Raw genomic sequence first — 27295 nt, 5'->3', positions numbered from 1 at the left:
TCTCCTGGCCGCATTAATGAGGAGAAGACCCTTGAATAGTGTTACCTTGGTCACTGCAACTCACAAAGAACTGGTATGGGCGTTTGATGGGACAAGTGCTCAAGTGGGGGTTTAGATGATCAACAAGTGTAGGGCCCAGATGATAAGAGAGGACCTATATCATATGTAAGAGTCCCCCAAAAAGAGGGACGAAAAGAGGGGAGAGGAGAGAGGAGAGAAAAGGAAGAAGTCATTATATGAGATCAGATCCATGAATAGAACTTGAACTTTCAGTTACGTTTTCTTGATTTACGTTTCTATATCTATCTAGAATATGAGACGCACCGTTTGAGCCAACTGAAGCCGAGTTCTTTAACCCATGCTCTACAAACTTCATGGTGTGGGACCTCTTGGGCTGGGGCCTGATCGTCCAGGACCGGGTTAACGAAAATCGTGTCCCCACATAACACTTCTAAAAAAAAAGAAGAGCAATACCAAAAAAAAAATCACAACATTTTTCACAAGTTGAGTTAACAAACTTTTACTAATTTTTATCTAAGTCCACTACTAACATCACTCTTTTACTTACTATTATCAAATTATCAATCTACCACGTCAATCGGTGTGAAAAGTTTTGTCAAATTTTTTGTTTATAGACTTTCAAAAAAGAAATCTACATAGTTCATGTTAATTAGTAGTAATTTTGCATCTAAAATAAGATAATTGAATTTAAATTTTTAAAAAATCATATTTAAATATATAAAAGGCCTCAATTTCAGTTTTTGCCTTAGGCCCCCAAATATATTAAGTTGCCCCTGGTTGTGTGCTGTTTTTTTTTTTTTGAACGTCACTGAAGTCTATATCTACAACTATATGAATGTCTAGGAGTTGATTAATCATTAAAAAAAAAAAAAGAGTAATCAACTCCTATATGAACGTCACTGAAGTCTATATCTACAACTATATCTCATTGAAGTCAATAGATTGTAGTTTTATCAATAGTATAGAAACTGGAGATAGAGATGTGGAGATAGAGAACAAAATAGTCTAGAAACCATTGCAATCACATGCAATAGAATAAAATAGTTCATCAACTCAAAAATAAAAAATAAAAAATTATTCATACCCTGAACCAAGAGCCGTGCAAATCAAGAGAGAGAGAGAACATATAGTTTTTTTTGGGTTTAGAGACAAGTATGGAATGTATTAAATAAGGGATAATAAATAAAATCAATTAGAATATTAGCATTAATGAGGGTTTTGTTTTTATCATTAGATCTACTTAAATCCAATTATTTAAAAAATATGCAACTCTTTAGAGTTACACCAGATATAACCTGAAACCCATATACACACACACATATATATATATATATATATTTATATAATTCACGACTAAATCTGTGCATCGCAGAAGACTTTCACTAGTTATATTAAAAGTGGAAATTGCAAATGTGAGCACCTCAAAGTAAACGCTAAAGAATAGTATGAAAGAAACCTTCACAAAATAAAATTTTAAAAGTTGTTGAATGTTTAATGTATATGATAAAGACGACTACTACTAGTCTACTACTAATAATTGTCTCACATCTATTCTAGCATATAAAAAAAAATTTGTCACCGACGACTACCCTGAAATAAGGAAGCGTCATCTCTTCCTTATGATAAACAAAGCATTCTGCTTTTTTTTCTTTTTAACTAAGTAATATTGTAACAATGCAAAGTTCTCTATAAATGACAAGTGCAACTAAGTAATGAGTTATCAGAAAAAGTGAACGAGGTTTATAACATGGTGAGTTTTAGGTTCCATTTCTGTTTTTTGGTTTTGTTTGTAGTCTTTCTTACCCCAACCCATAGTCATGGCCATATATGCCTGCCAAAACAACATGTTGCCCTATTCATCTTTGGGGATTCAATATTCGATGCTGGAAACAATGACTATATCAACACCACCACTGATAACCTAGCAAATTATGGACCATATGGGGAGACCTTCTTCAACTACCCCACTGGAAGATTTTCTAATGGACGTCTAATCCCAGATTTTATTGGTAAAATGCAATTAATCTTACTTTCTTTCTTTTTTTCTTCTTCTTCTTCTTCTTCTTCTATTATTATTATTATTATTATTATTATTTTTTTTTAAGAATTTGAATTGTTAGTACATTGATTGTTGAAATTTTATTACAGCTGAGTTTGCAAAGTTGCCATTCATTACGCCACTTCTATATCCCGGTTATCATCAATATACTGACGGGTCAAACTTTGCTTCTGGCGGAGCTGGGGCTCTTGTCGAAACTAACAAAGGATTGGTATGTATCTTTTACATTAAGTGTGTGTATATATATTCACACATGTACAATACTGACATTGAAATTTCACTCTCCAATCCTTATTGATAGGACAAGGAGTTCTCCTTTTGTTCAATGACTAATAGTATTAAGTAGGCAGCATTTTTTTTTTTTTTTTAAGAAGAAATTAGGCAGCTTAATTAAATTTTCAGTGTAATTGATCATATCATGCTGAATAAAATAAATAAATATATAAATGATAGATAGGCTTGAAATTTGCATTGCCAATAGAGCTTTAACTAAATTATCTGATTGATTAACGGTGAGATATGCAAATCATATGGTAGCGAACTAGAGGTTTTTGGCTTCCTTCTAGAAATCTTTAAGTTCTACCCACTTATCTCTGGACTGGCATATGAAAAATGGATGTGAAAAAAAAAATGATGAAGAAAATTTAGCAAGAAAGAGTCGGAGTGAAATCAAGAAGAAGAAGAAGTGGGTTCAGAGCCTAAATAAGAAGTGGCTAATCTGATTCATTTTATTAGGAATTTTTAAAAATACACTATATAAAATTTATTTATTTATAGTATTATTTATATTTATTATGAAATATATGTATTTGGTGCGTAATTCCGGAATGGTACACCAATACATACTGGAATTGAAATCTTCTATTCCAATAGCAAATCCGGAACACTCTCTCAAATAAAGTTCAAAACATTAGATGACACTGACATGACATGTGTCTTAAAATTGTCACATGTTGGCTCCTTTCCAATGCTCTTGTATATTGGATAGAGACTGCACCTCTAGCAATAATTCATGTTAAAATAATGTGCTTGCAATAATATATTACCCAAATTTCAAATGCCTGAGTAGACCATATTTTCCTAATCTTCTTTTCCTTTAATTTTTGGGGCAGGTGATAGACCTAAAATCTCAACTACATTATTTTGAGAAATTGGCGAATCAGTTGAGGAAAAATCTAGGACATGAAGAAGCCAAGAAATTATTGGCGAGAGCAGTTTACTTAATTAGCATTGGCAGCAATGATTATTTTGCCCTTTTTACCTCAAATTCCAGTGCTCTTCAAACCTACTCTCCGGAAGAATACGTAGATATAGTGATCGGCAACTTAACAAGTGTGATAAAAGTAATAACATTCAATATTCAAAATAAATGGTCAATCTATTTAATTCTTGTTTTTTTTTTTTTTTTTTTTTAACATTCGTAAAAATTTGTAATACTAAATAGCCATATCTTGATGTGCTAGGGAATATATAAGAAAGGTGGAAGGAAAGTTGCGATTCCAAACTTGGCACCGTTGGGCTGTTCGCCAATTACAAGAGCACTAAATACAAATAACACAGGTGCATGCATTGAGGGACTTTCAGCACTAGCGAAATTGCACAATGAAGCACTTTCTAAATCCTTGCAGGAGCTAGAAAATAAACTCGATCGATTCAAATATTCAATAACCGATAAATACACTTCTCTAAGTGAAACCATAAATAACCCTTCAAAATATGGTATGTCAATCATTTTCATAGTGCATAATGTATTTTAGTTCGATCACAAACTAAAAGTGTCTCTGTTTCTATTTTATTGTGAAGGTTTGAAGGAAAGCAAGATTGCATGTTGTGGAACTGGTCCATATAGAGGAACTTTTAGTTGTGGGGGGAAGAGATCTGTCAAAGAATACGAATTATGTGAGAATGTTAGTGAATATGTGTTCTTTGACAGTATTCATGCCACCGAAAAGGCCAACCAACAAATCGCTGAGCTAATGTGGAGTGGAACTCCTAATATCACTGGACCTTACAATCTTGCAGCATTGTTTGAAAACTAAGAAATGTAGATTTGTTTTTTTAAAAAAAAGTGAAATAGGTTTTGTTATAATTAAAATCTAAATAAGAATTGTATTTTCATACCGAATTAATAAATATATTCAATATTTCAAGTTGTATGATCATACTCTCAATACTTACAAGAGTTTTACTAATTAATCAGCTATGTAATTTCTATCAAGTGTGCGTCAACAGAGGGAGTGAGGGGTAATTTTGTCTATTTAAAAAATAATTTTCATGTGCACAAATCATTGTGAGTCATATGTCTATTTTTCTTTTAGGAAGTAAAATGATTCAATCCAAGTTAGATACCATATCAGCACTTCATTAGGCCATATAGGACAAAAACTAATAGATTTAAACAAAAGGATGAACAATATAACATTTTAGAAAGTTTAGGGACTAAAATCAAACATTTGAATGTTTGGGGACAAAAAACGAACTTTGATGAAAGTTTAGGGATTAAAATAATATTTTACCCTTAATTTTCTCATTAGATACCAGAGTATCATGACCACAAAAAGAAGCATATTATTAGCATGTGTTCAAAACTAAAGGCAACTGGAGTTGGACTTTTCAAAGAATATCATTGTGAAATGTAAAGGTCCAATGGTAAACTGTTGGGTCCTAAATAATATTATCACCAATATTATCAATTCAAAATAATAATCACATATAATAACACAAATATTTAGTTGAAAAAACCATTTCTCATTGAAGAGAAAAACCACAAGACAAACTTTGAATAAATTCACTATTATTAAATAAATTTCAATAATTCTCAAGTTTATGCCTAACTTGAGATTCACCAAATACAATAATAAGTCCTCTTGTGTATGTCTCACGATTATAAAATATCTTCTTATTTTTTTTACTCTCACATACACTAATTATTTATTTCGAAGGTGGCAACAATTTTTTTTTTCTCTCTCTCTCTCTCTCTCCTGTCTTCTTTTTCAGGCTCATGACCAAAACAACATACACTACTAAATACGCGAGCTATAGCCACACTTTTTAGCTGCATTTTCAAAAAACGAAGCTTAAACTACTAACCTATAGTTGCGTTTTTAAAACGCAGTTATAGGTTAAGTCTATAACCGCATTTCTATGTATTTTTAGCCACATTTTTTTGGATAGGGTCAACTGTTGCGTTCAAAAAGCGTAGTTATAGGTCCAACTGAATAATTTTTTATTTTTTTAAAAATAAGACCTATACGGCTATACCCACATTTATAAAACCTGACCATAGCCAACCTAAAGTTGTTTTTTTAACAAACACGATTATAGACCTCACCTATTACGGCACTTAGAAAGTGCCGCAATAGGTCATTCCTGATTAAATAAATAAAAAGTGACACTACCTATTACGGCGCTTGAAAGAGCCACAATAGGGCCCTTAAATTTAAAAAAAAAAAAAAAAAAAAATTAGGGTTAAAATTTTAAACCCAAATCAGATCTCTCTCTAAGTCGTTTGATCATATCACTCTCTCTAACCCATCTCTCTCTCTCTCTCTCTCTCTCTCTCTCTCTCTCTCCATCTTCAACATGTTGCCCCCTACCATCTCAATGTGCCGCCGTTGAGCTAACCGGCCTCCAATTGCCTCAGTGTTCTGCAGCCTCGATAAGTTCTTCTCTCACTCTCTCTCTCTCTTACTAGCCAATCCTCCTCACTGTGGCATTGCCAATCCTCTTCAACGTGCCGCCGTCGAGACACCTCAGTGTAGGGGTGTGCAGAAAACCCACCAACCTGCCAAACCCGACCCGACCCACCGGGTTGGGTCGGTTTTTAAGGCTTGGTGGGTTGGGTTGGGTTACCAAAAAAATTATTATAGTGGGTCGGGTTGGGTTTGGGTCATAAAATTACAAACCCGCCAAACCCGACCCGACCCACCCATATTTAATATATATTTAAAATATATTTTATATTTAATAATTAAAAAAAAAATCAATTGTAGGGCACTTATATATATATATATATACATATATATTTAAATATATATTATATATTTAATAATTTTCATTTCCTCAATTCCTTCTACTAATACTAATTTAATATATATATATATAAATATAATATTATATAATTAATAAATTTTTTTAAATAACCAATTTTTCCTATCCTATATAAAAGCCAATTAGTTCACACAAATTCTAATAAATTACTATTGTTGTTTAGTCATTAGTGTTGAGCTTTCAAGGAGTTACATTGATATTAATCTTTAGGTTTTTTTAATATATTAATATTTATATTTTTTTTTCTACTCAATTTAATAATAAATAAAAAATTGTCAAACCCATGGGTTCAACCCGACCCACGTGGGTTGGGTTGGGTTGGGTTGAATTTATGTGATGGGTTGGGTTGGGTTGAATTTTTTTTGACCCACCATGGTGGGTTGGGTCAAAAATTCCCTCAACCCGATCCAACCCGACCCATGCACACCCCTACCTCAGTGTGCTGCCGCCGATGAAGCCCGTCCTCCATTCGTTGCCTCACTTCAAGGTATTTCTCCCTTTCACTAGCTAAGTTTATTTATTTTTTGTGTTTTATAGTTTCAATTTCATATTTTTTTTTAAAAAAAATAAAGCTAATGTGTTATTTTGCTGTGGTTATGCTTAAAGTTTGGATTTTGGATTGGGTTTTGCTGTTGTTACTCTTAAATTTTGGCTTGGTTATTTTTGCTGTTGTGCGAATGTGTTTTTTTTTTTTTTTGGACAAAATTTAATTACAAAATTGTTTGTACTATTAGGCTATAACCTTACTCAATAAAATAAATATTACTACATAATTTGAAAATTTAATAGTTGAATAGCATGTTTTGTATACTCTTAATACACATGTCAAATTTTGCGTCAATCAGATATTATTTACTATATGATTTATAAGCTTATATTTTATGCATAATTTTAAATTACAAAAACTTGTAATTTAAACAATTTATTAATGACATAGTTATTGATCTTTAATTTTTTAGAAATTTCGTAAGTATGGAAGATATAAGAAAAAAATGTAATCCGATTGTGGATCTGTCAAAATTCACTTCTAATGAAAATATATTAAGTAAGGTTATAACCTTAGGTTACAACAAATTTTGTAACTAAATTTTGTCTTTTTTTTTTTTTTTTTTTTATACTGAAAGGTCTATAACAGTCCATCAAAAAAAAAAAAAAAAAAAAAGGTCTATAACGGAGTTTTTAAAATGTCGTTATATGTCAAACGTTAATATTTTATTTACATGGTATTTTGTACCCCAACAGTTCATATCAGGAGTCTCATGTCTGGCATTGAATGTGTGATGGTACTTTACTCAATATCTCATTGAAACGTCAATGATGATTGTCTTAATAAACTCATATTTGATAAGGTTGTGGAAAACAGTATGGCAAAGGTTGAAACTGATCAATTTGAGGGGTCCTAAGGAGAAAAGTCTTTTATGTTGATGCAATTTTTTCTTGTATATATATATATATATATATATATATATATAGATATATAGGTGGTACAGATTTTTCTTTGATTTTCACCTTTATTACCAGTGTATATCACTTTTCTTTCTACTTTTGATGGGAAATATTGTGTTGATTGCTGATTGTTTCTTGCATATATATTACATCTTAGAATTGAGCCTTGTAAGTTGAGGTTTTTAAGTTTTTTACTCTTTAATTGTGTCCCCACTATTTCGGCACATACAGTAACAACTCAAAATAAAATACCCCTCTTGAGAAGGTTCTCAAAGTGTAAGAATTTTTCCCAAAGCTGTTGTCCACTCAAAGAAGGAACTGAGGGATATGTTAGAGGTTTTATTTCTCTGTATTCTTATTATTATTGTTGTTGTTATTTTGGTTTCTTGTTGTTATACATAGTTTTGGTCCACATCATTTTTTCCTTTTCTTCAAATATATTGGATTTTTTTCCATAGGTTGTGAAGTAATATCGAGCAATTCCTATATATATATATATATATTGAGCTTTTATGGTTATTTGTTGTAGCCGGCCCTAATTAATATGTTGAGGATCTATAGTTGACCTTATAATTTTGAGACTAAGGCTTTGTTATTGTGGTAGTGGTGACTTTGACTTAGAATTTGTTTTTTGTTTTACAAGGAGGGGAACGTAATGGCTGATTATATTAAAAGAGGCAAAAAAAAAAAAAAAAAAAAAAATTAAGCATAATTGAGAGTCCAATAGATGTGGGTGACCAACTATGGAGACTTGTTGGTGGAATGAGATGGTTCATGTGCCCCTATTTCTAAAAGGACTTGTTCATCATGGGGCTCTCTTGCCGCTAAAGTGGGCCGGACCCACAACATAAATATCTTTGAATTTTCTTAGTAGTTGGGTGTGTGTAACAAAACTCTTGATAATGATCAATGGACCGGAGTACGGGTTAATCTTTGTTAACGCAATCTGAAATTGAGAGAAAAAGATGGTTGAGTTTTATCATTTGAAACTAGAGCATTATGACTTTGAACTTGGATTTTTCAAAGAATACTCTTTGTCGCATATAAAAATTCCAAGGTAACTGCACAAGGTCAGAGTACACAAATCATGAACGTAGTCAATATGAAGACAATGAACCAATCAACCTTCTATGAAAGATCAACTGAAGCAAAACTTCCTTTTTCCTCTTGTAAAGCACAAATCAAGCAGCCTATAAAAGAAAATTGCAACTAATAAATAGAAGTTAAAAAAAAAAAGTTGTAAAGATTGAACATGATGGGCTTAAGGTTCTACTTGTGTTTCTTGGTTTTGTTTACAACCCTTTTCATCTCAACCCACAGCCTTGGTCACCTTTGCCTGCCAGAAGAACATGTTGCCTTATTCATCTTTGGAGATTCATTATTTGATGCTGGAAATAATAATTATATCAACACCACTACTGATTACCAAGCAAATTATGAGCCATATGGGGAGAACTTTTTCAAGTACTCTTCTGGGAGATATTCCGATGGCCGTATAATTCCAGATTTTATTGGTAATATATTGCTACATATGTACTGTCTTGTTTTCTATAAAATCTCAGTTTTTTATTTTTTTATTATATGTATTAATTGTTTGTTTTATTTCAGCTGAGTTTGCAAAGTTGTCATTCATTACACCATATCTACATCCTGGTTACCATCAATATACTGATGGGGCAAACTTCGCATCCGCTGGAGCCGGTGCTCTTGCTGAAACTCGCCAAGGAATGGTATGTAATCTTTAATATTAAGTAGGCGTTATATATATATATATATATATATATATGTTAAGGTAATATAAACTTCACACACATTTATAGGATTGCAATCATGATATCATCTAGTAGAAATGCACTATTCATACTTATTCACATCAAATTATAAATAATTATTTATAATTATTTAGTAAAATTTGTAATATTTTTAGTATTTTTTATTGTCTTAAACAGGGAAAAATATATATTGTTTTCAGGTATGTATATATATCTTCTCTCTCAAAACAAATGGGTTGATCTGATGAATGAGATTTATCTGTTGTGAGTCATGAGAAGATACATATACCCATAATTGGATATACCTTTTCCTTAAAAAGATAGTGTATTTATTGCATGTGTGCGCTTCCATGAAGCAAATATTTTAATGCATTTTTATTTATTTATAGGTGATCGACCTAAAAACTCAATTAAGTTATTTCAAGAACTTCGAGAGGCTGTTGAGCGAAAAACTTGATGATGCAGAAGCTAAGACATTATTGTCCAGAGCTGTATACTTAATTAACATTGGAGCTAATGATTATGTAGTCCCTTTCACGAGGAATTCCAGCATCTTTCAATCCTATTCTCAAAAAGAATATGTAGACATGGTGATCGGCAATTTGACATTTGTGATCAAGGTAATAAAAATTAACAATGTATTCATCACAAATTCATTCTACATACTTATTGTATATTCCCCCCTCGATCTCCTTACCTTCTTTTTCGGACTGTTGCTTATACCCGTAACTATATTTTGATTTGCTAGGAAATATATAAGGAAGGAGGAAGAAAATTTGGGTTTCTAAACTTGGCGCCATTGGGTTGTCTTCCATTGGGAAGAGCACTAAATTCAGGAAAGACAAATGAATGCAAGCATGAACTGACAGCCCTAGCAAAACTGCATAATAAAGCACTTACCGAAGTTCTCCACAATCTAGAGAACGATCTCAATGGATTCAGATATTCAATAGCCGATACCTACACCATTCTGAGTGAAAGAATAAATAATCCTTTGAAATATGGTATGTCAATGTCATGATCATTTTCATAGTGTAGAATTTACTTAATTATTGTTATTTCTATCATAATCTGATACCAACATTTTGGTTGTAAATATGTTGTGATGAAGGTTTTAAGGAAGGGTATATTGCATGTTGTGGAATTGGACCGTACAAAGGAATTAATAGTTGTGGAGGAAAGAGATCAGTTAAAGAGTACGAATTATGTGAGAATGCTAGTGAATATGTGTTCTTTGACACTGTTCATCCCTCAGAAAAAGCCAACCAGCAATTCGCAGAGCTAATGTGGAGTGGAACTCCCAATGTTACAGGACCTTATAATCTCAAAGCATTGTTTGAACACAAATAAATGTAGATTTCATAAGCATTGAGTGACTCATAAATGTTATTATTGAATTTTTTTTTTTTTTTGAAAATCAAGTTATTATTAGAATTTAAATATATATATAAAAAAAGTCATTAAGCATGGATTTTCGTCATAAATGTTATTATTAAAATTTAAATAATAAAAAGTAATTAAGCATGGATCTTTGTCACTATATCGCCGTTTCCACTGTAATTGATCTTGTGCAATTGGTAACACATTATTCTACATGCATGTCATATAAGCTTTAATTATTTGCACTTGAATTAAATATTGGCCTAATTAATCAACTTTATTAATACACTTGTAATTCTAAAACTTGGGTCTAAAAACCTAACAATTATATATATATATATATATATATTTGATCATCCAACTAGATTCTTGCTGGTAACAGAATGAAAAGAAAAAAAAAAAAAGTTCACGCATAACATGCATTGTTGTTGCACTGAAACAATAGAAGATCAATGTTGTGGCTTTGATACCATGTTATATTTATGAAAATCTAAATTGAGAGAATATGGAGAGGAGAGAGAACGCAACGTTACGTGATTCGTCTTAACAGCCTGCGTTTACTAAGGAAGTTTTTGATGGTTACATCTTCACTATAATCTCAATTTTTTTTTTTTTAAAAATTTTTTTACAATGAACCAAATATGGGATATTTATAAGAAGTTAAACCCTAAACCCTAAATTAACAATACAAAAAAACCATGATTAACAACTTGTAGTACATATATTATTTTCGGCTTGCACATTAAGGATTGGGCTTGGGCTTTGATAATTATTGGGCTTGATAACTTTAACATAATTCAATTATCTAAGGACTTCATCATCCTTAGGGACATGCAAGACGTACCCGAGACTTTTGTTATCCTAAATATTGGAGATATTCTAAATATTAGGAGATTATTTGCAATCAAAAGAGCCTCTAGATACACTCCCACACATGCAAATAGAAGGAACGAAGAAAAAAAATTAAAAAAAAAAAAAAAAAAAAAGAGTTACAACCAATTAACCACACCCCAAAAACAAAAAAGAATAAGAATAAGAAAAAATCAAGTATATATTTATGTAATTCAACTTTAGGCCTACGTTCATAGGCTAAGTACTTCAAGAAAAAAATTTCACTAACAAAACAAATCGAAAGTAAAATACACCCAAAACTGCTCTCTTTCACAAATAACAAAAAGAAGAAAAAACTTATATTTTCTCTCAGTGAAATTGTCAAAGGAAAGCAATTTGACCAAGCCGCAGCCCATATATATTTGCTTTGTCAAAGGAATTTATATTCAAGCTACGATATAAATCGATCTTCACCGAATTAGCTTGAATTAGACTAATCCTCGTCAAATGCCTTCACAAAAACCCATAAATGCTATCGTAGAATGCAAAAATTATCAGAATGCAAAGGAACTAACATAGTTATCACGCCAGCTAGATTATTTGCAGTCCCGATTTTCTAAAGAAAAATATCCCACTCATCAACAATTTTATGTACAAAGTGGAAGCGAATATTTAAATGCCTAGTTTGAGAGTGGTGGAGCTTCTTCGCTGGCATGATGAATTATTGGGCACTTCGACCATCACAAAATATACATACAGATTTGCATTATTATAAAATATATTAATTCTGCAGTTCAATGATAGTATATACAAAATTGTTGACTGTATATAATAAAGTCCGTGCAACACATGGATTTCAGTCTGGTAATAATAAAGTCCATGGTACAACGTATAACGTAATCTAATGTCCAAGATTAGCATCCAAGGTTCGCTTATTTTGGCAAGTTGTTGACTGTTTAACGTTTAAGCAACAACATGCCACCGACGACAACGTACAAAGGAATGAGGAAGCTTCATCTCTTCCTTATGATAAACAATGCATTATACTTTCTTTTTCTTTTTTTCTTTTTGACCAAGTAATAAAGCAAAGTTCTCTATAAATGGCAAGTTCAACAAACTAACGAGAACAAAAGTGAACGAGGTTTGTAACATGGCGAGTTTCAGGTTCCATTTCTGTTTTTTGGTTTTGTTTGTAGCCTGTCTTACCCCAACCAATGGTCTTGGTCACATATGCCTGCCAAAACATGTTGCCCTATTCATCTTTGGGGATTCATTATTCGATGCTGGAAACAATGACTATATCAACACCACCACTGATAACCTAGCAAATTATGGACCGTATGGGGAGACCTTCTTCAACTACCCCACTGGAAGATTTTCTAATGGACGTCTAATCCCAGATTTTATTGGTAAAATGCTATTAATCTTACTTTCTTTCTTCTTCTTTCTTAAGAATTTGAATTGTTAGTACATTAATTGTTGAAATTTTATTACAGCTGAGTTTGCAAAGTTGCCATTCATTACGCCACTTCTATATCCCGGTTATCATCAATATACTGATGGGACAAACTTTGCTTCTGATGGAGTTGGGGCTCTTGCCGAAACTAACCAAGGATTTGTATGTATCTTTTACATCAAATGTGTGTATATATACACACACACATGTACAATACTGACAATATTGAAATTTCAGTCTCTAATCCTTATTAATAGGACAAGGAGATCTCATTTTGTCCAATGACTATCAGTATTGTTAATTATGCAGCTTTTTTTTTTTTTTTAGATGAAAATTGGAAGCTTAATTAAATGTTTCGTGAAATTGATCATGTCATGCTTAATAAAGAAATAAATATATAAATGATAGATAGGCTTGAAATTTGCATTGGCAATAGAGCTTTATCTAAATTATCTGATTGATTAATAGTGAGGTATGCAAATCATATGGCTGCGAACTAGAGGTTTTTGGCTTCCCTCTAATACTTTGGTAAATTGTAGGTGACGATGACATGATACATGTCGGCTCTTGTCCAATGCTCGTGTATTGGATGAAGACCGCACCTCTAGCAATAACTCATGTTGCAATAGTGTGCTTGCAATAACATATTATCCAAATTTCAAATGCTCGAGTAGGCCATATTTTCCTAATCTTCTTTTCCTTTAATTTTTGGGGCAGGTGATTGACCTAAAAACTCAACTACATTATTTCAAGAAATTGGCGAAGCCGTTGAGGACAAAACTAGGACATGAAGAAACCAAAAAATTATTGGCGAGAGCAGTTTACTTAATTAGCATTGGCAGCAATGATTATTTTGTTCTTGCCACCTCAAATTCCAGTGCTCTTCAAACCTACTCTCCGGAAGGATACGTAGATATAGTGATCAGCAACTTAACAAGTGTGATAAAAGTTGTGGGGGATTTTCCCCCGCAAGCTGTTTGTCCTCTTTGGGGAGCCAGGCCCGCAAGGTTTTGTTCTCATCCCCGAGTGTAGGGCTAGGGGGCAGCCAAGGACTTTGTCCTCGCGTACCAACCGCATGAGTCCCACATCGGTTAGAGATGCGCCCCACTCATGGTTTATAAGCTTCTGGAGCGACCATGAGTGTACCACTACTCAGCACATGGACGAGAACAAAACCTTGCGGGCCTAGCTCCCCAAAGAGGACAAACTCCTTGCGGAGGAAAATCCCCCACAAAAGTAATAACATTCAACATTCAAAATAAATTGTCATTCTATTTAATTCTTGTTTTTTATATTCGCAAAAATTTGTTATACTAAATAACCATATCTTGATGTGTTAGGAAATATATAAGAAAGGTGGAAGGAAATTTGCGATTCCAAACTTGGCACCATTGGGCTGTTTGCCAATTGCAAGAGCACAAAGTCCGAATAACACAGGTGCATGCATTCAGGAACTTTCAACACTAGCAAAATTGCACAATGAAGCACTTTCGAAATCCTTGCGGAAGGTAGAAAATCAGCTCGATGGATTCAAATATTCAATAGCGGATACCTACACTTCTCTAAGTGAAACTCTAAATAACCCTTCAAAATATGGTATGTCAATAATTTTATTTAGTGTGTAATGTATTTTATTATTGTTAGAGCATTAGCATCAATCTAGCTAAAATTTCATGTTTAATTTAGCATAAGAGCATACTTTTTCTATTTTACACAATTACTTTGTAAAAACATCCACATCAGATTGTTTATTATACAACCTATTTTATTTAAATAATAATTTATTATTATTATTTTCATTTATAATAACACGTTTCTCTCTCTCCACTCTTTGTGTATGTTTGGTAGAATGGATTTTAGGGAGGAAGGAAAAAAATTAAAAAAGAGAGAGAGAGAGAGAGAAAATGAGGATGAAAAACTTTTTGGAATATGTTTGGTTGGAAGGGGAGGAGAGAATCCCGGGCCCCATAAAGTTTTCATCCCAAAATGGATAAAAAATTGGGTAGAGAGAAATTTGAGAATAAATGACGAAATTACCAATTATTTGCCCTTTTTTTCTCTTAGTTGCTTTACCTGAGCAGTGCACATGGGTTTCACCCGAATTTATTATTATTATTATCATTTTAACTTTCTTGGGACGTTGCCTTCTTTTTATTTTATTTTTTCCTTTTTTCTTCTTCTTTTGATTTACTGAGCTGTGGTGTGGTACTTTGTTTACTTTGTCTTTTTTTCTTTTCTTTTTTTTTTTTTAACTAGACATTTTATTTTCAGGACATGATTTTTACTTTTTAATAAATTTAGATGATTCCATTTCTTTTTTTGTTTTTTGCTTGTCACTTTTTGGGTATCATTTTCTATCAATGGTATATGAGTAAATTGATATAAACTCACTTTTTTTCACACCTCCACTTTTCCACTCCTAACCAACAAAAAGGACAGAAATCAAAATATTTTCAATCCTCCTACTTTTCTATTCTCCCATCATTTTCTGTCATCTTACTTTTCCATCCCTTCAATCAAACAAATCCATTGGGTATCGCCTCTCACCTCCATCAAATCTCTCTCGTCCCAAACCTAGATCTATTGTTGCTGCTTCATCTTCTTCTTCCCAAAATTCAGCCACCGCTTCTTCTTCCAAAACACCTGCCGCTTCTTTCTCTTTTGCCACTTTTTCCTCTTCTTCTGCCCCTGCTTCTTCTTCTTCTTCCACTGCTGCTGCTTCTTATTCTTCTTATTCTTTCTTCCATTGTTGCTGCTTCTTCCATTGTATAGTTTTTTGTGCTACATGGGATTTGATTTTAGGTTTGGGTTGATGGGTTTGAGCTGCCATTGGATTTGATGATTTGGGTTTTCTAGTTGATGGGTTGATTTGGTTTTGTGATAATATCAAATTTTGTAAGGGGTTGTGAGTTGTGGTGGTGGTGGGGGCTGGTTGGTGGTGGGTTGCCGTGGAGACTGCATTTATGCAAGAGAGACAAAGAAGCAAAGAATAGAGAGGGAGAGAGATGAAATGAGAAATTGATAAAATATTGAGATACAAAGCTACAGTAACCGTGCATATTTGCTTAGTTACTATAGCAAAAATGTAAATCAACAGTGTTATGGAAGAACTAACGTGGGGAGTTTTTGAACAAAATTATGTAAATTTCATAACTTTTTCTATTATACATACACTGATATGAGTACTCTTATAGTTTGTCATCTTAGCTCTATAAACTAAAACATTCTCTATTTTTTTTTTTTTTTTGGTGAAGGTTTCAAGATAAGCAAGATTGCATGTTTTGGAACCGGTCCATATAGAGGAATTTTTAGTTGTGGAGGGAAGAGATCTGTCAAAGAATACAAATTATGTCATAATGTTAGTGAATATGTGTTCTTTGACTCCATTCATCCCTCCGAAAAGGCCAACCAACAATTTGCTGAGCTAATGTGGAATGGAACTCCAAATATCACAGGACCCTACAATCTTAAAGCGTTGCTTGAAAACTAATGAATGTAAATTTGATTTTTATTTTTTATTTTTTTTATTTTTATATATATAAAAAAATAAGTGAATCATGTTATATTATCATTAAAATCTAAATAAGAATTGTATTTTCATACCAAAGTAATAAATATATTTAATATTTCAAGTTGTATGATCATACTCCACTTACAAATTATTTCGTTTCGGGATAGTCTTTTTGGATTTTAGGAATCCACTTAGGATATAAAATATTCCCGTATTTTGTTGTAAATAACTCAAAGGAATCCTTATACTTAAGGGCATAGAGATTCCCACTAAACCTTATTTTTAGGTTATGTGGATTTCCTTCTCAAAATGTGGGTTTCTATATTCGGATATTCGAATTACTTAGTAATTCTGATTTCTTTAAGTGGACTTGCTGAGCTAATGCGTGTGTCGATAATTTGCTAAGCTATTGGAACTCCTGATATCATGGAACAAAAGATTGAACATTCTTATCCTTTTTAGCATTTAACTTCTCTTTGGATTCATTCTTAGAAGGTTCATATTTTTTAGAAGTTTTCTCTTGCCTCTATTCCTAGAATTCTTCATAAATCTCCTAAATTGTTTAGCAAGGAAGGTTATTTGTTGCTCATACGATCATCCCTAGAAGAATCAGTATCCTCTTTTAAGGCCATCGACTTGTTTTACTTGTCTGAGGTTGGTAGGCTCATATGTTTGTAATAATTCCTCAACCTTTATAGAATCTAGGTCCTTACTCTCTTCTATGGTCATACCTGAGGATGAAACCTCTTGTTTAAAGATCTCATAATCTTCCCTGCAATCTTAGGTTCAACGATTTTATCTCCTAAGTTGAAACTTGAATTCTCAATATCATTTAGTTTGCATAGAATTCGTTGAAAGTTTCATCATCAGCCATTCTAATCTCTTCAAACCTAGAATTCTCAATTTCATCTGAAGTTTTGAGTTTTTGCTTTATTCGCCCTCTCTACACTAAAGGTTCTCCTAATCTCTTCTTGAGAGATAGCAATGAATATTGTATTAAGACCTTTGCTATTTAGGTTAGTTGCAATTAGTTACTCAGTGGACCACTGATCACTAGGAGCTGTAGCGGTTTAGCATTTGTTGACAAAGAGCCAAAATTTATCATCAATGGATTTGAAGAAAGCTCTCATGCACATTGTTCAGTAGGCACTATTGCAGCCATCGTAGAGCAACAAGATTGTCAAGGAAAGATCAATGGAGTCAATGGTCACACTCAGGAAATAAATCCTAAACTAAGTTAACCTTGTTTTGATACCAATTGCAAAGTACCTTTAGACTCCTTTGGTTGATTTTATAGTGGAATTAATAGTAAACTCATCACAAATGCTTAACACTCATTATACCCTTAGATTTTTTTGTGATTGAAAAATATATGAATCCCAAATTATAATTTATACAAATTATTAATCCTTACCCAAAAAATAGAAGAGCCTCTAAGCACGCGTGCTTAGAGGCTAGTTGTTGATAATTATTTTTAACTAAAAATCTGCAATGTAGTACTTGGTTTGCTAATGTTCAATATCACACATGGTTTTCTTTGGGGAAAAAAAAAAAAAATCCAAGTTGTCATCAAGTACCTAAATCAAATATAGATCTAAGGAAACTATGGAAATATATAGGAGAATCGAATATCGCTGAAAAAAAAAAAAAAAAAAAAAAAAAAAAAAAAAAAAAAAAAAAATCTAACATATACAATCTTAAGCTACAGGAGGGACAGCTTAATCCCTTTAAGAGATCAGCCCTTTCCCTCATTCCAAATGCTCCACATTTAACACATTAGGACTGTAGCTCATCAACAGTACTCTTTCCTTTCCCAACAACCCTTTTTAACATTCCAAAAGGTCCAATATGGTTTTTTTTTTTTTTTTATAAGCAACTTGGATAACTTTTCAATTGACCGAAACAGAGAACATATTTGTTACATCTTTGAGCGCTTGGTCTACAATAATGGGTGGAATGTCTTCCACCCAAATCTTACACGTCGAAAGAGTTTTGGCCATCTTAGCCATCAAATGAGCTGCTTCATTTCCACACCTGCGCACATGAGAAGCAGACCACGCCTTAAAACAGCTAAGGCTTTGCAAAGAGCCCTCAACAACTTTCTGCACAGGCCACGGGCAAATGTCCCCTGCTCCATAGCGTCATTGTTTTTGCATTGGTTTAGAACTTCAAACAGACAAAGTCACAAATATCAATCCTCACCAGCAAAATTAAATTGCATTGGTTTAGATTGTAGATAGAATAGAGAAGGGAGAATGAGAAGTGAGAAAAGAAAGTTGGCATGATGAAGATTGAAGAGAGTCAAAGGAATTGCCATCCTAAAAAATAAAATGATTCAATAGATAACATTGCTCAGTTCTAATTTTTTGACTTGAAGTCATGAAATAACTTCTACCAAAAGTTACAACTAACATTTTATCATTTCTAAGAACGATAACCCTCTGTAATAACCATGCAGCACACAAAAAGGAAAAAAAATAATAATAATAAAAAATAGATTAAGCAAAGATTAGAAACCCCACAATTTCAATCCCGCTTACACATAACAAAACAGAACACATTAGAAAAAGGCATAATTTCAAAACCTAGCAATGTAAAAAAAGAAAAAAAAAGAAAGAAAAGGAAATTCAAAAAATAAGCAGAGTAATTAATAATTCTTAAATAGCATTAATTCAAAAGGGTGAGACAAAACCTTGGCAACGATGCAGTTGGAATGTGATGGTTCTGTTTGGATACAACTTATTTTATTAAAAACTGAAAACACTGTAACAAAATAATTTTTAAATAGGTGAAAAATTACTGTTCACTCTTTTTTTTTTTTTTTTTTTTTTTTTTTTTTTTCTGTTCATATGCCTTGGTGCACTATTCATGTCCCATGAACAGTGCACCGAGCGTTGGTCTTTAAAAAAAAAAAAAAAAAAGCACAAACACAAGGAAACGTGAATGTGAATGTGGATCCAAACCCACACGATACCTTCATAATTCTCTTCTACCTTCCCCAATTTTGTCCAGCCATCTTTATTGAATAATATTGATAATACTCTCTATTGTGGAAAACGAACTCTCTCTCTCAGTCTCTCTCTCTCTTTTTCTGTGCCCTGGATTTGTAGTTTCAATTCCAAAAAATCAGACATAGTAATCAAATCCAACCCAAAAAAAAAAAAACAAACCATACAATTTTAGAGGAACCCGTAAAGTTGCATCAAACGGTGGTGATCTGGGCAAGAGTTGTTTCCTGGGTGTAAACATTTCTAGAAACCATTTGATTGTGAGTAACATTTTTGAGAGGGAGTTTAAGATTTAGATTGGGAAATCAGTTGGTTGTGTGCTATGAATTATACGTGGGTTTCAAAAAATTTGGGATTGTGGGTGGTGAAGGCAAGCTATTGGGAGTATGTTCCTATTTTATAGATAGTGTATTACATGGGAGTTAAAGAAACTTTTTTTACCAAATTTTGTCCATACTTAAACGTAGACTATAGGAGTATTTTGGAACAAAAAAAAATCTGGTCCAAATAGGGGAAGCCCCGTAAATAGTAGTATAGATAAGATTGAATGCACCGAATGGGACCAAAGTGGATAAAATGGACCGAATAGAACCAAAGTGGACTGAATATGACCAACTTGGACTGAATAGACTGAAGTGGATAGAATGGACTGAATATGACCAATGTGGACAGGATAGTACCAAAGTGGACCGAACAATACCAAAGTGGGCCGAAGTACACAATTGAAATATAAGAGAAACACATTTGTGGTGGTAAAATTTGGTTTCAAAATCAAATGAACAAAATAATGATGTTGTGAAGCCTTCAAAGTGGGGAAGCAAAAGAGCCTCTAGACGCACTTCCACACATGCAAATAGAAGGAAAAAAAGAAAAAAAAAAGTTACAACCAATCCCAAAAACAAAAAAGAAAAAGAAAAAATCAAGTATATATTTACGTAATTTGATTTTAGGCCTATGTTCATAGGCAAAGTACTACAAGAAAAAAAAATTCACTAACAAAACAATACGAAAGTAAAATACACCCAAAACTGCTCTCTCTCACAAATAACAAAAAGAAGAAGAAACTTATATTTTCTCTCAGTGAAATTGTCAAAGGAAAGCAATTTAACCAAGCCGCAGCCCATATATATTTGCTTTGTCAAAGTCGGCCAGGTCAAAACGAGAACTCAAGTTCGATTTAAACTCAACAAAACAAATATAAACACTAACCATCCCAAATGGAATTTATATTCAAGCTACGTTATAAATCGATCTTCACCTAATTAGCTTGAATTGGATTAATCCTCGTCAAATGCCTTCACAAAAACCCATAAATGCTATCTCAAAATGCAAACATCATCAATCAAGTCCAAACAGTGCTTTAACTTGTGCAAAGGAACTAACATAGTTATCACGCCAGCTAGATTATTTGCGGTCCCAATTTTCTTAAGAAAAATATCTCACTCATCAACAATTTTATGTACAAAGCGGTGGAGCTTCTTCGCTAGCTAGATGAATTATTGGCACTTGGACCATCACAAAACAGACATACAGATTTGCATTATTATAAAATATATTAATTCTGCAGTTTAATGATAGTATATACAAATTTGATCATTAAACTAGATTGCCCGTGCAACATGTTAAATATTAGCATTGATACACCATGTTGAATATGCTAATATGGATACAGAAGCGAAAGCATAAACTATAAAACACAATAACACACGAGGTTTACGTGGTTCAGCCTAACGGCCTACATCCACGGAGGAAACCCTAAGGGCTATATAAATAATATATTAGAGTGTAGTACAAATCCTGTGTTACAATGAATTATATCATGTGTATATATAGTAGACTAAACCCTAGACTAATAGACTTCTAGTACAAGTAGGAGATTTGACTTGCACACAAAGTAGAATTAGGCTTGGACCTATGCTAATGGGCTAATATATCTCTAACACCCCCTCTCAAATTCAAGATGGAAGCTTGATGAAATTTTGAGATTTGATAAGGTTGAGAAGATCCCTTGAATGAAGTTTGGTTCTATGACGGTAGTTTGAGGAAGGCAATGGTCTTGCAGTGTTGATGCGACTTCTAACAGTGGCTTGATTATACCGAAGAGTTTTGACGGCAGTAGTAGGAAGCCAAAGAAGATGAACGCAGCGAAGAAAAACACCGAGGAAGACAAAGATTGCTCTTAAATATACCGTAAGGACAGAAAACCATGACCACAAGAAGGTGGCTCTGATACCATGTTAAATATTAGCATTGATACACCATGTTGAATATGCTAATATGGATGCGGAAACGAAAGCATAAAGTATAAAACACAATAACACACGAGTTGTTGAATGCTTAATGTATATGATAATGACTACTAATACTAATCTTTGTCTTACATTTCTATTCTAGCATATAGAAAAATATATGTCCTACTTATCTCTAGGAAAGCCTAAGTGCCTATATATAATACATATATAAATTGTCATTAAACGTTTGTTTTAGCAGAGAAAAGTATATAGTGGTTATACCTGCTCCATTTCTCCTATGCCTTAATTATTTGATATATATATATATATATATATATAGTAATTATTTAAGACCGACACTGTCCTTCAATTCTTACAGCTTAAAAGTTTTTGACCATGGCGAAACTGTGAAAGCAACAACGTGCCACCGACGACTACGTACCATGGAACGAGGAAGCTTCATCTCTTCCTTTTCCTTATGATAAACAAAGCATTCTGCTTTCTTTTCTTTTCTTTTTCTTTTTGACCAAGTAATAACGCAAAGTTCTCTATAAATGGCAAGTGCAACTAACTAATGAGAACAAAAGTGAACGAGCTAGGTTTATAACATGGTGAGTTTTAGGTTCCATTTCTGTTTTTTGGTTTTGTTTGTAGTCTTTCTTACCCCAACCCATAGTCTTGGTCACATATGCCTGCCAAAACAACAACATGTTGCCCTATTCATCTTTGGGGATTCATTATTCGATGCTGGAAACAATGACTATATCAACACCACCACTGATAACCTAGCAAATTATGGACCGTATGGGGAGACCTTCTTCAACTACCCCACTGGAAGATTTTCTAATGGACGCCTAATCCCAGATTTTATTGGTCAAATGCTATTAATCTTTCTTTTTCTTTTTATTTTTCTTTTTAAGAATTTGAAATGTTAGTAAATTGATTGTTGAAATTTTATTACAGCTGAGTTTGCAAAGTTGCCATTCATTACGCCACTTCTATATCCCGGTTATCATCAATATACTGACGGAACAAACTTTGCTTCTGCCGGAGCCGGGGCTCTTGTCGAAACTAACCAAGGATTAGTATGTATCTTTTACATCAAGTGTGTGTATATACATACACACACACACATGTACAATACTGACAATATTGAAATTTCACTCTCCAATCTTTAATAATTAATAGGACAAGGGAAGATCTCATTTTGTCCAATGACTATCAGTATTAATTAGGCAGCTTTTTCTTTTTTAGAAGAAATTTGGAAGGCTTAATTAAATGTTTAGTGAAATTGATCATGTCGTGCTCAATAAAGAAATAAATATATAAATGATAGATAGGCTTGAAATTTACATTGCCAATAGAGCCTTATCTAAATTATCTAATTAATTGACAGTAAGGTATGCAAATCATATGGTAGCGAACTAGAGGATTTTGGCTTCCCTCTAGTACTTTGGTAAATTGTAGGTGACTACAACATGATACATATTTTAAAATGGTGATATGTTGGCTCTTGTCCAATGCTCGTGTGTTGGATGGAGACTGCATCTCTAGCAATAACTCATGTTGAAATAGTGTGCTTGCAATAACATATTACCCAAATTTCAAATGCCTGAATAGGCCATATATATATATATATATATATATATATTCCTAATCTCCTTTTCTTTTAATTTGGGGCAGATGATTGACCTAAAATCTCAACTACATTATTATAAGAAATTGGTGAAGCTGTTGAGGACAAGACTAGGACATGAAGAAGCCAGGACATTATTGGCGACAGCAGTTTACTTAATTAGCATTGGTAGCAATGATTATTTTGCCCTTTCCACCTCAAATTCTAGTGCTCTTCAAACCTACTCTCCGGAAGAATACGTAGATATAGTGATCGGCAACTTAACAAGTGTGATAAAAGTAATAACATTCAATATTCAAAATAAATTGTCATTCTATTTAATTCTTGTTATTTACATTCGCAAAAATTTGTTATACTAAATAACCATATCTTGATGTGCTAGGGAATATATAAGAAAGGTGGAAGGAAAATTGCGATTCCAAACTTGGCACCATTGGGCTGTTTGCCAATTGCAAGAGCACTAAGTCCGAATAACACAGGTGCATGCGTTGAGGAACTTTCAACACTAGCAAAATTGCACAATGAAGCACTTTCTAAATCCTTGCAGGAGCTAGAAAATCAGCTCAATGGATTCAAATATTCAATAGCGGATACATACACTTCTCTAAGTGAAAGTATAAATAACCCTTCAAAATATGGTATGTCAATCATTTTTATAGTGCATAATGTGTTTTATTATTGTTGAGCATTAGCATTAGTCTAGCTAAAATTTCCTTCTTGTTTATTTTAGCATAAGAGCCTACTTTTTCTATTTTCCACAATCACCTTGCAAAACACCCACATCAAACTGTTTATTATACACCATATTTTATTTAAATAATCATTTATTATTATTATTATTTTCATTTATAATAACTTGTTTCTCTCTCTTTCTACTCTTTGGGTGTGTTTGGTAAAGTGGATTTTAGGGAGAGAGAGAGAGAGAGAGAGAGAGAGAAAATGAGGAGGGAAAACTTTTTGAAATTTGTTTGGGAGAGGGGGGGGGGGGGGGAAAAAAAATGGTATGGCTCGGGTATTTTCTCCCTAGGCCTACCAAAAAGTTTTCTCCACAAAATTGGGAGATTAGAGAGAGAAAATGAGGAGGGAAAACTTTTTGAAGTTTGTTTGGTTGGGGGGGGGGGGGGGGAGAAAAAAATGGTATGGCTTGGGTATTTTCTTCCTAGGCCTACCAAAAAGTTTTCTCCACAAAATTGGGAGATTACAAGGTAGGGAGAAATTTGAGATTAAATGACGAAATGGCCATCCCATTGCCCATTTCTTTTTCTTTTTTCTTTTTTCTTTTTTTCTTTTTAATAGCTTTTGCTTTACCTAAGCAGTGCACATGGGTTTCACCCTAATTTTTTTTTTTTTTTTAAATAACTTTCCTGGGACATTGCCTTCTTTTTCTTTTTTCTTTTTTTTTTTTCTGGGCTGTGGCGTGGTGCTTTGTTTTGTTTGTCTTCTTCTTCTCTTCTTCTTTTTTTTTTTTTGGTTTAACTGGGCATGATTTTTATTTTCATGACATGATTTTTATTTTTTAATAAATTTGGTTAATTCCTTTTTTTTGCTTGTCACTTTTTGGGCGTCATTTTTTATCAATGGTATATGAGTAAATTTATATAAACTCACTTTTTCCATACTCTCACTTTTCCACTCCCAACCAACAAAAAGGAGGGAAATCAAAATATTTTTTATCTACCCACTTTTCCATCCGTCCAACCAAATGAATCCTTTGGGTCTCACCTCTCACCTCCATCAGATCTCTCTCGTCCCAAACCCAAATCCATTGTAGCTGCTTCTTCTTCTTCTTCTTCTTCTTCCCAAACATTTGCCACCACTTCTTCTTCCCAAACACTTGCCACCCCTACTTCTTCCTCTTCTGTCGCTTCTTCCTCTTCATCTACCCATGCTTCTTCTTCTTCTTCCAGCGCTGCTGCTACTGCTTCTTCTTCTTCTTCTTCCATTGTTGCTGCTTCTTATTCTTCTTATTCTTTCTTCCACCGCTGCTGCTTCTTCCATTGTATGGTTTTTTGTGCTACCAATTGGATTTGATTTTAGGTTTGGGTTGATGGGTTTGAGCTGCCATTGGATTTGATGATTTGGGTTTTCTAGTTGATGGGTAGATCTGATTTTGCGATAAGATCAAATTTTGTAATGGGTTGTGAGTTGTGGTGATGGTGGGGGCTAGTTGGTGGTGGGTTGTGGTGGAGGATGCATTTATGTGAGAGAGACAGTAAAGCGAAGAATAGAGAGGGAGAGAGATGAAATGAGGAATTGATAAAATATTCAGATACAAAGCTACAGTAGCCGTGCATATTTGCACGATTACAGTAGCAAAAATGTAAATCAATAGTGTTATGGAAGAACTGATGTGGGGAGTTTTTGAACAAAATTGTGTAGATTTCACATCTTTTTCTATTATACACACACTGATATGAGTGCTCTTATAGTTTGGCATTTTAGTTCTATAAACTAAAAGTATCTCTGTTTTATTTTTATTTTTTTGGTGAAGGTTTCAAGATAAGCAAGATTGCATGTTGTGGAACCGGTCCATATAGAGGAATTCTTAGTTGTGGAGGCAAGAGATCTGTCAAAGAATACAAATTATGTCATAATGTTAGCGAATATGTGTTCTTTGACTCCATTCATCCCTCCGAAAAGGCCAACCAACAATTTGCTGAGCTAATGTGGAATGGAACTCCTAATATCACAGGACCTTACAATCTTAAAGCATTGTTTGAAAACTAATGAATGTAAATTTGATTTTTTTTTTATTAAAAAAATAAAAATAAGTGAATCATGTTATATTATCATTAAAATCCAAATAAGAATTGTATTTTTATGCCGAAGTAATAAATATATTCAATATTTCAAGTTGTATGATCATACTCCACTTACAAGTTTCAGGATAGTCTTTTTGGATTTTAGGAATCCACTTAGGTATTTTGTTGTAAATAACTCAAAGGAATCCTTATACTTAAGGGCATAGAGATTCTCACTAAACCTTATTTTTAGGTTATGTGGACATCCTTCTCAAAATGTGGGTATCCATATTCCCATTACTTGGTAATTCTGTTTTCTTTAAGTGGACTTGCTGAGCTAATATGTGTGTCAATAATTTGCTAAGCTATTATGGAGTGGAACTCCTGATATCATGAAACAAAAGATTGAACATTCTTATCCTTTTTAGCATTTAACTTCTATTTTGATTCATTCTTAGAAGGTTCAAATTTTTTAGAAGTTTTCTCTTGCCTCTATTCCTAGAATTCTTCATAAATCTCCTAAATTGTTTAGCAAGGAAGGTTATTTGTTGCTCATACGATCATCCCTAGAGGAATCAATATCCTCTTCTTTGACAATTTTTAAGGCCATCGACTTGTTTTACTTGTCTGAGGTTTGTAAGCTCATATGTTTGTAATAATTCCTCAACCTTTATAGAATCTAGGTCCTTACTCACTTCTATGGTCATTACCTAAGGACGAAACCTCTTGTTTAAGGATCTCATAGTCTTCCCTGCAATCTTAGGTTCAACGATTTTATCTCCTAAGTTGAAACTTGAATTCTCAATATCATTTAGTTTGTATAGAATTCATTGAAAGTTTCATCCTCAGCCATTCTAATCTCTTCAAACCTAGAATTCTCAATGCCATTTGATATTTTGAGTTTTTGACTGTTTTAGCACCTTCATCTGTTGTATCTAGGCCAAAATGGGCTTTTACCTCTTTCTCACAAGCTTTCCAGCAAAGTACCCCATGTCTGAAACTAATTAGAGAAATGCTCCTATTTTGAAACTCAGTTTTCTCAAAATTGAGTTTTAAATGTAAAACTCGATTTTTGTAACATCGAGTTATAGCGAACATGGACTTAGAAATTTTTTTTTTTTTTTTTTGGAACTCGAGTTCCACTTGAATTTTT

The 27295-nt window shown here is 33.1% G+C and overlaps 4 protein-coding genes across 4 annotated transcripts; all 4 read left to right on the top strand.

The window, feature by feature from the left end:
- The first annotated feature begins 1753 nt into the window (after nucleotides 1-1753).
- On the top strand, nucleotides 1754-4119 carry LOC115958233 (GDSL esterase/lipase 1-like). The gene is made up of 5 exons (XM_031076629.1): nucleotides 1754-2030; nucleotides 2170-2291; nucleotides 3193-3423; nucleotides 3544-3799; nucleotides 3884-4119. The coding sequence occupies exons 1-5, from the start codon at nucleotides 1769-1771 to the stop codon at nucleotides 4117-4119; spliced, it is 1107 nt and encodes a 368-aa protein (XP_030932489.1). The 5' UTR covers nucleotides 1754-1768.
- A 4709-nt stretch (nucleotides 4120-8828) lies between these two features.
- On the top strand, nucleotides 8829-10742 carry LOC115958051 (GDSL esterase/lipase 1-like). Its single transcript, XM_031076413.1, has 5 exons — nucleotides 8829-9090; nucleotides 9185-9306; nucleotides 9738-9968; nucleotides 10097-10352; nucleotides 10460-10742. Exons 1-5 carry the CDS (start codon nucleotides 8829-8831, stop codon nucleotides 10696-10698), a joined length of 1110 nt encoding a protein of 369 aa, XP_030932273.1. The 3' UTR covers nucleotides 10699-10742.
- A 1952-nt stretch (nucleotides 10743-12694) lies between these two features.
- Nucleotides 12695-16505, top strand: LOC115957695 (GDSL esterase/lipase 1-like). Its single transcript, XM_031076005.1, has 5 exons — nucleotides 12695-12968; nucleotides 13056-13177; nucleotides 13733-13963; nucleotides 14356-14611; nucleotides 16270-16505. The coding sequence occupies exons 1-5, from the start codon at nucleotides 12710-12712 to the stop codon at nucleotides 16503-16505; spliced, it is 1104 nt and encodes a 367-aa protein (XP_030931865.1). The 5' UTR covers nucleotides 12695-12709.
- A 5868-nt stretch (nucleotides 16506-22373) lies between these two features.
- Nucleotides 22374-26128, top strand: LOC115957694 (GDSL esterase/lipase 1-like). Its single transcript, XM_031076004.1, has 5 exons — nucleotides 22374-22638; nucleotides 22729-22850; nucleotides 23449-23679; nucleotides 23784-24039; nucleotides 25893-26128. Exons 1-5 carry the CDS (start codon nucleotides 22374-22376, stop codon nucleotides 26126-26128), a joined length of 1110 nt encoding a protein of 369 aa, XP_030931864.1.
- The last annotated feature ends 1167 nt before the right edge of the window (nucleotides 26129-27295 follow it).

The sequence above is a fragment of the Quercus lobata genome, chromosome 8 (assembly GCF_001633185.2).
Source record: "Quercus lobata isolate SW786 chromosome 8, ValleyOak3.0 Primary Assembly, whole genome shotgun sequence".
Lineage (NCBI taxonomy): Eukaryota > Viridiplantae > Streptophyta > Magnoliopsida > Fagales > Fagaceae > Quercus > Quercus lobata.
Note: the sequence above shows the minus strand (reverse complement) of the source record. Positions and strands in the feature narration are given on the sequence as shown.

Bases quoted from the DNA above. Each gene is read 5' to 3' on its own strand.
- LOC115958051 (XM_031076413.1), top strand. From the start codon at position 8,829: ATGATGGGCTTAAGGTTCTACTTGTGTTTCTTGGTTTTGTTTACAACC. The intron at 9,091-9,184 runs GTAATATATTGC...GTTTTATTTCAG, and splicing joins TATAATTCCAGATTTTATTG to CTGAGTTTGCAAAGTTGTCA. The intron at 9,307-9,737 runs GTATGTAATCTT...ATTTATTTATAG, and splicing joins CTGAAACTCGCCAAGGAATG to GTGATCGACCTAAAAACTCA.
- LOC115957694 (XM_031076004.1), top strand. From the start codon at position 22,374: ATGGTGAGTTTTAGGTTCCATTTCTGTTTTTTGGTTTTGTTTGTAGTC. The intron at 22,851-23,448 runs GTATGTATCTTT...AATTTGGGGCAG, and splicing joins TCGAAACTAACCAAGGATTA to ATGATTGACCTAAAATCTCA. The intron at 24,040-25,892 runs GTATGTCAATCA...TTTTTGGTGAAG, and splicing joins AAATAACCCTTCAAAATATG to GTTTCAAGATAAGCAAGATT.
- LOC115957695 (XM_031076005.1), top strand. From the start codon at position 12,710: ATGGCGAGTTTCAGGTTCCATTTCTGTTTTTTGGTTTTGTTTGTAGCC. The intron at 12,969-13,055 runs GTAAAATGCTAT...ATTTTATTACAG, and splicing joins TCTAATCCCAGATTTTATTG to CTGAGTTTGCAAAGTTGCCA. The intron at 14,612-16,269 runs GTATGTCAATAA...TTTTTGGTGAAG, and splicing joins AAATAACCCTTCAAAATATG to GTTTCAAGATAAGCAAGATT.
- LOC115958233 (XM_031076629.1), top strand. From the start codon at position 1,769: ATGGTGAGTTTTAGGTTCCATTTCTGTTTTTTGGTTTTGTTTGTAGTC. The intron at 2,292-3,192 runs GTATGTATCTTT...TTTTTGGGGCAG, and splicing joins TCGAAACTAACAAAGGATTG to GTGATAGACCTAAAATCTCA. The intron at 3,800-3,883 runs GTATGTCAATCA...TTTATTGTGAAG, and splicing joins AAATAACCCTTCAAAATATG to GTTTGAAGGAAAGCAAGATT.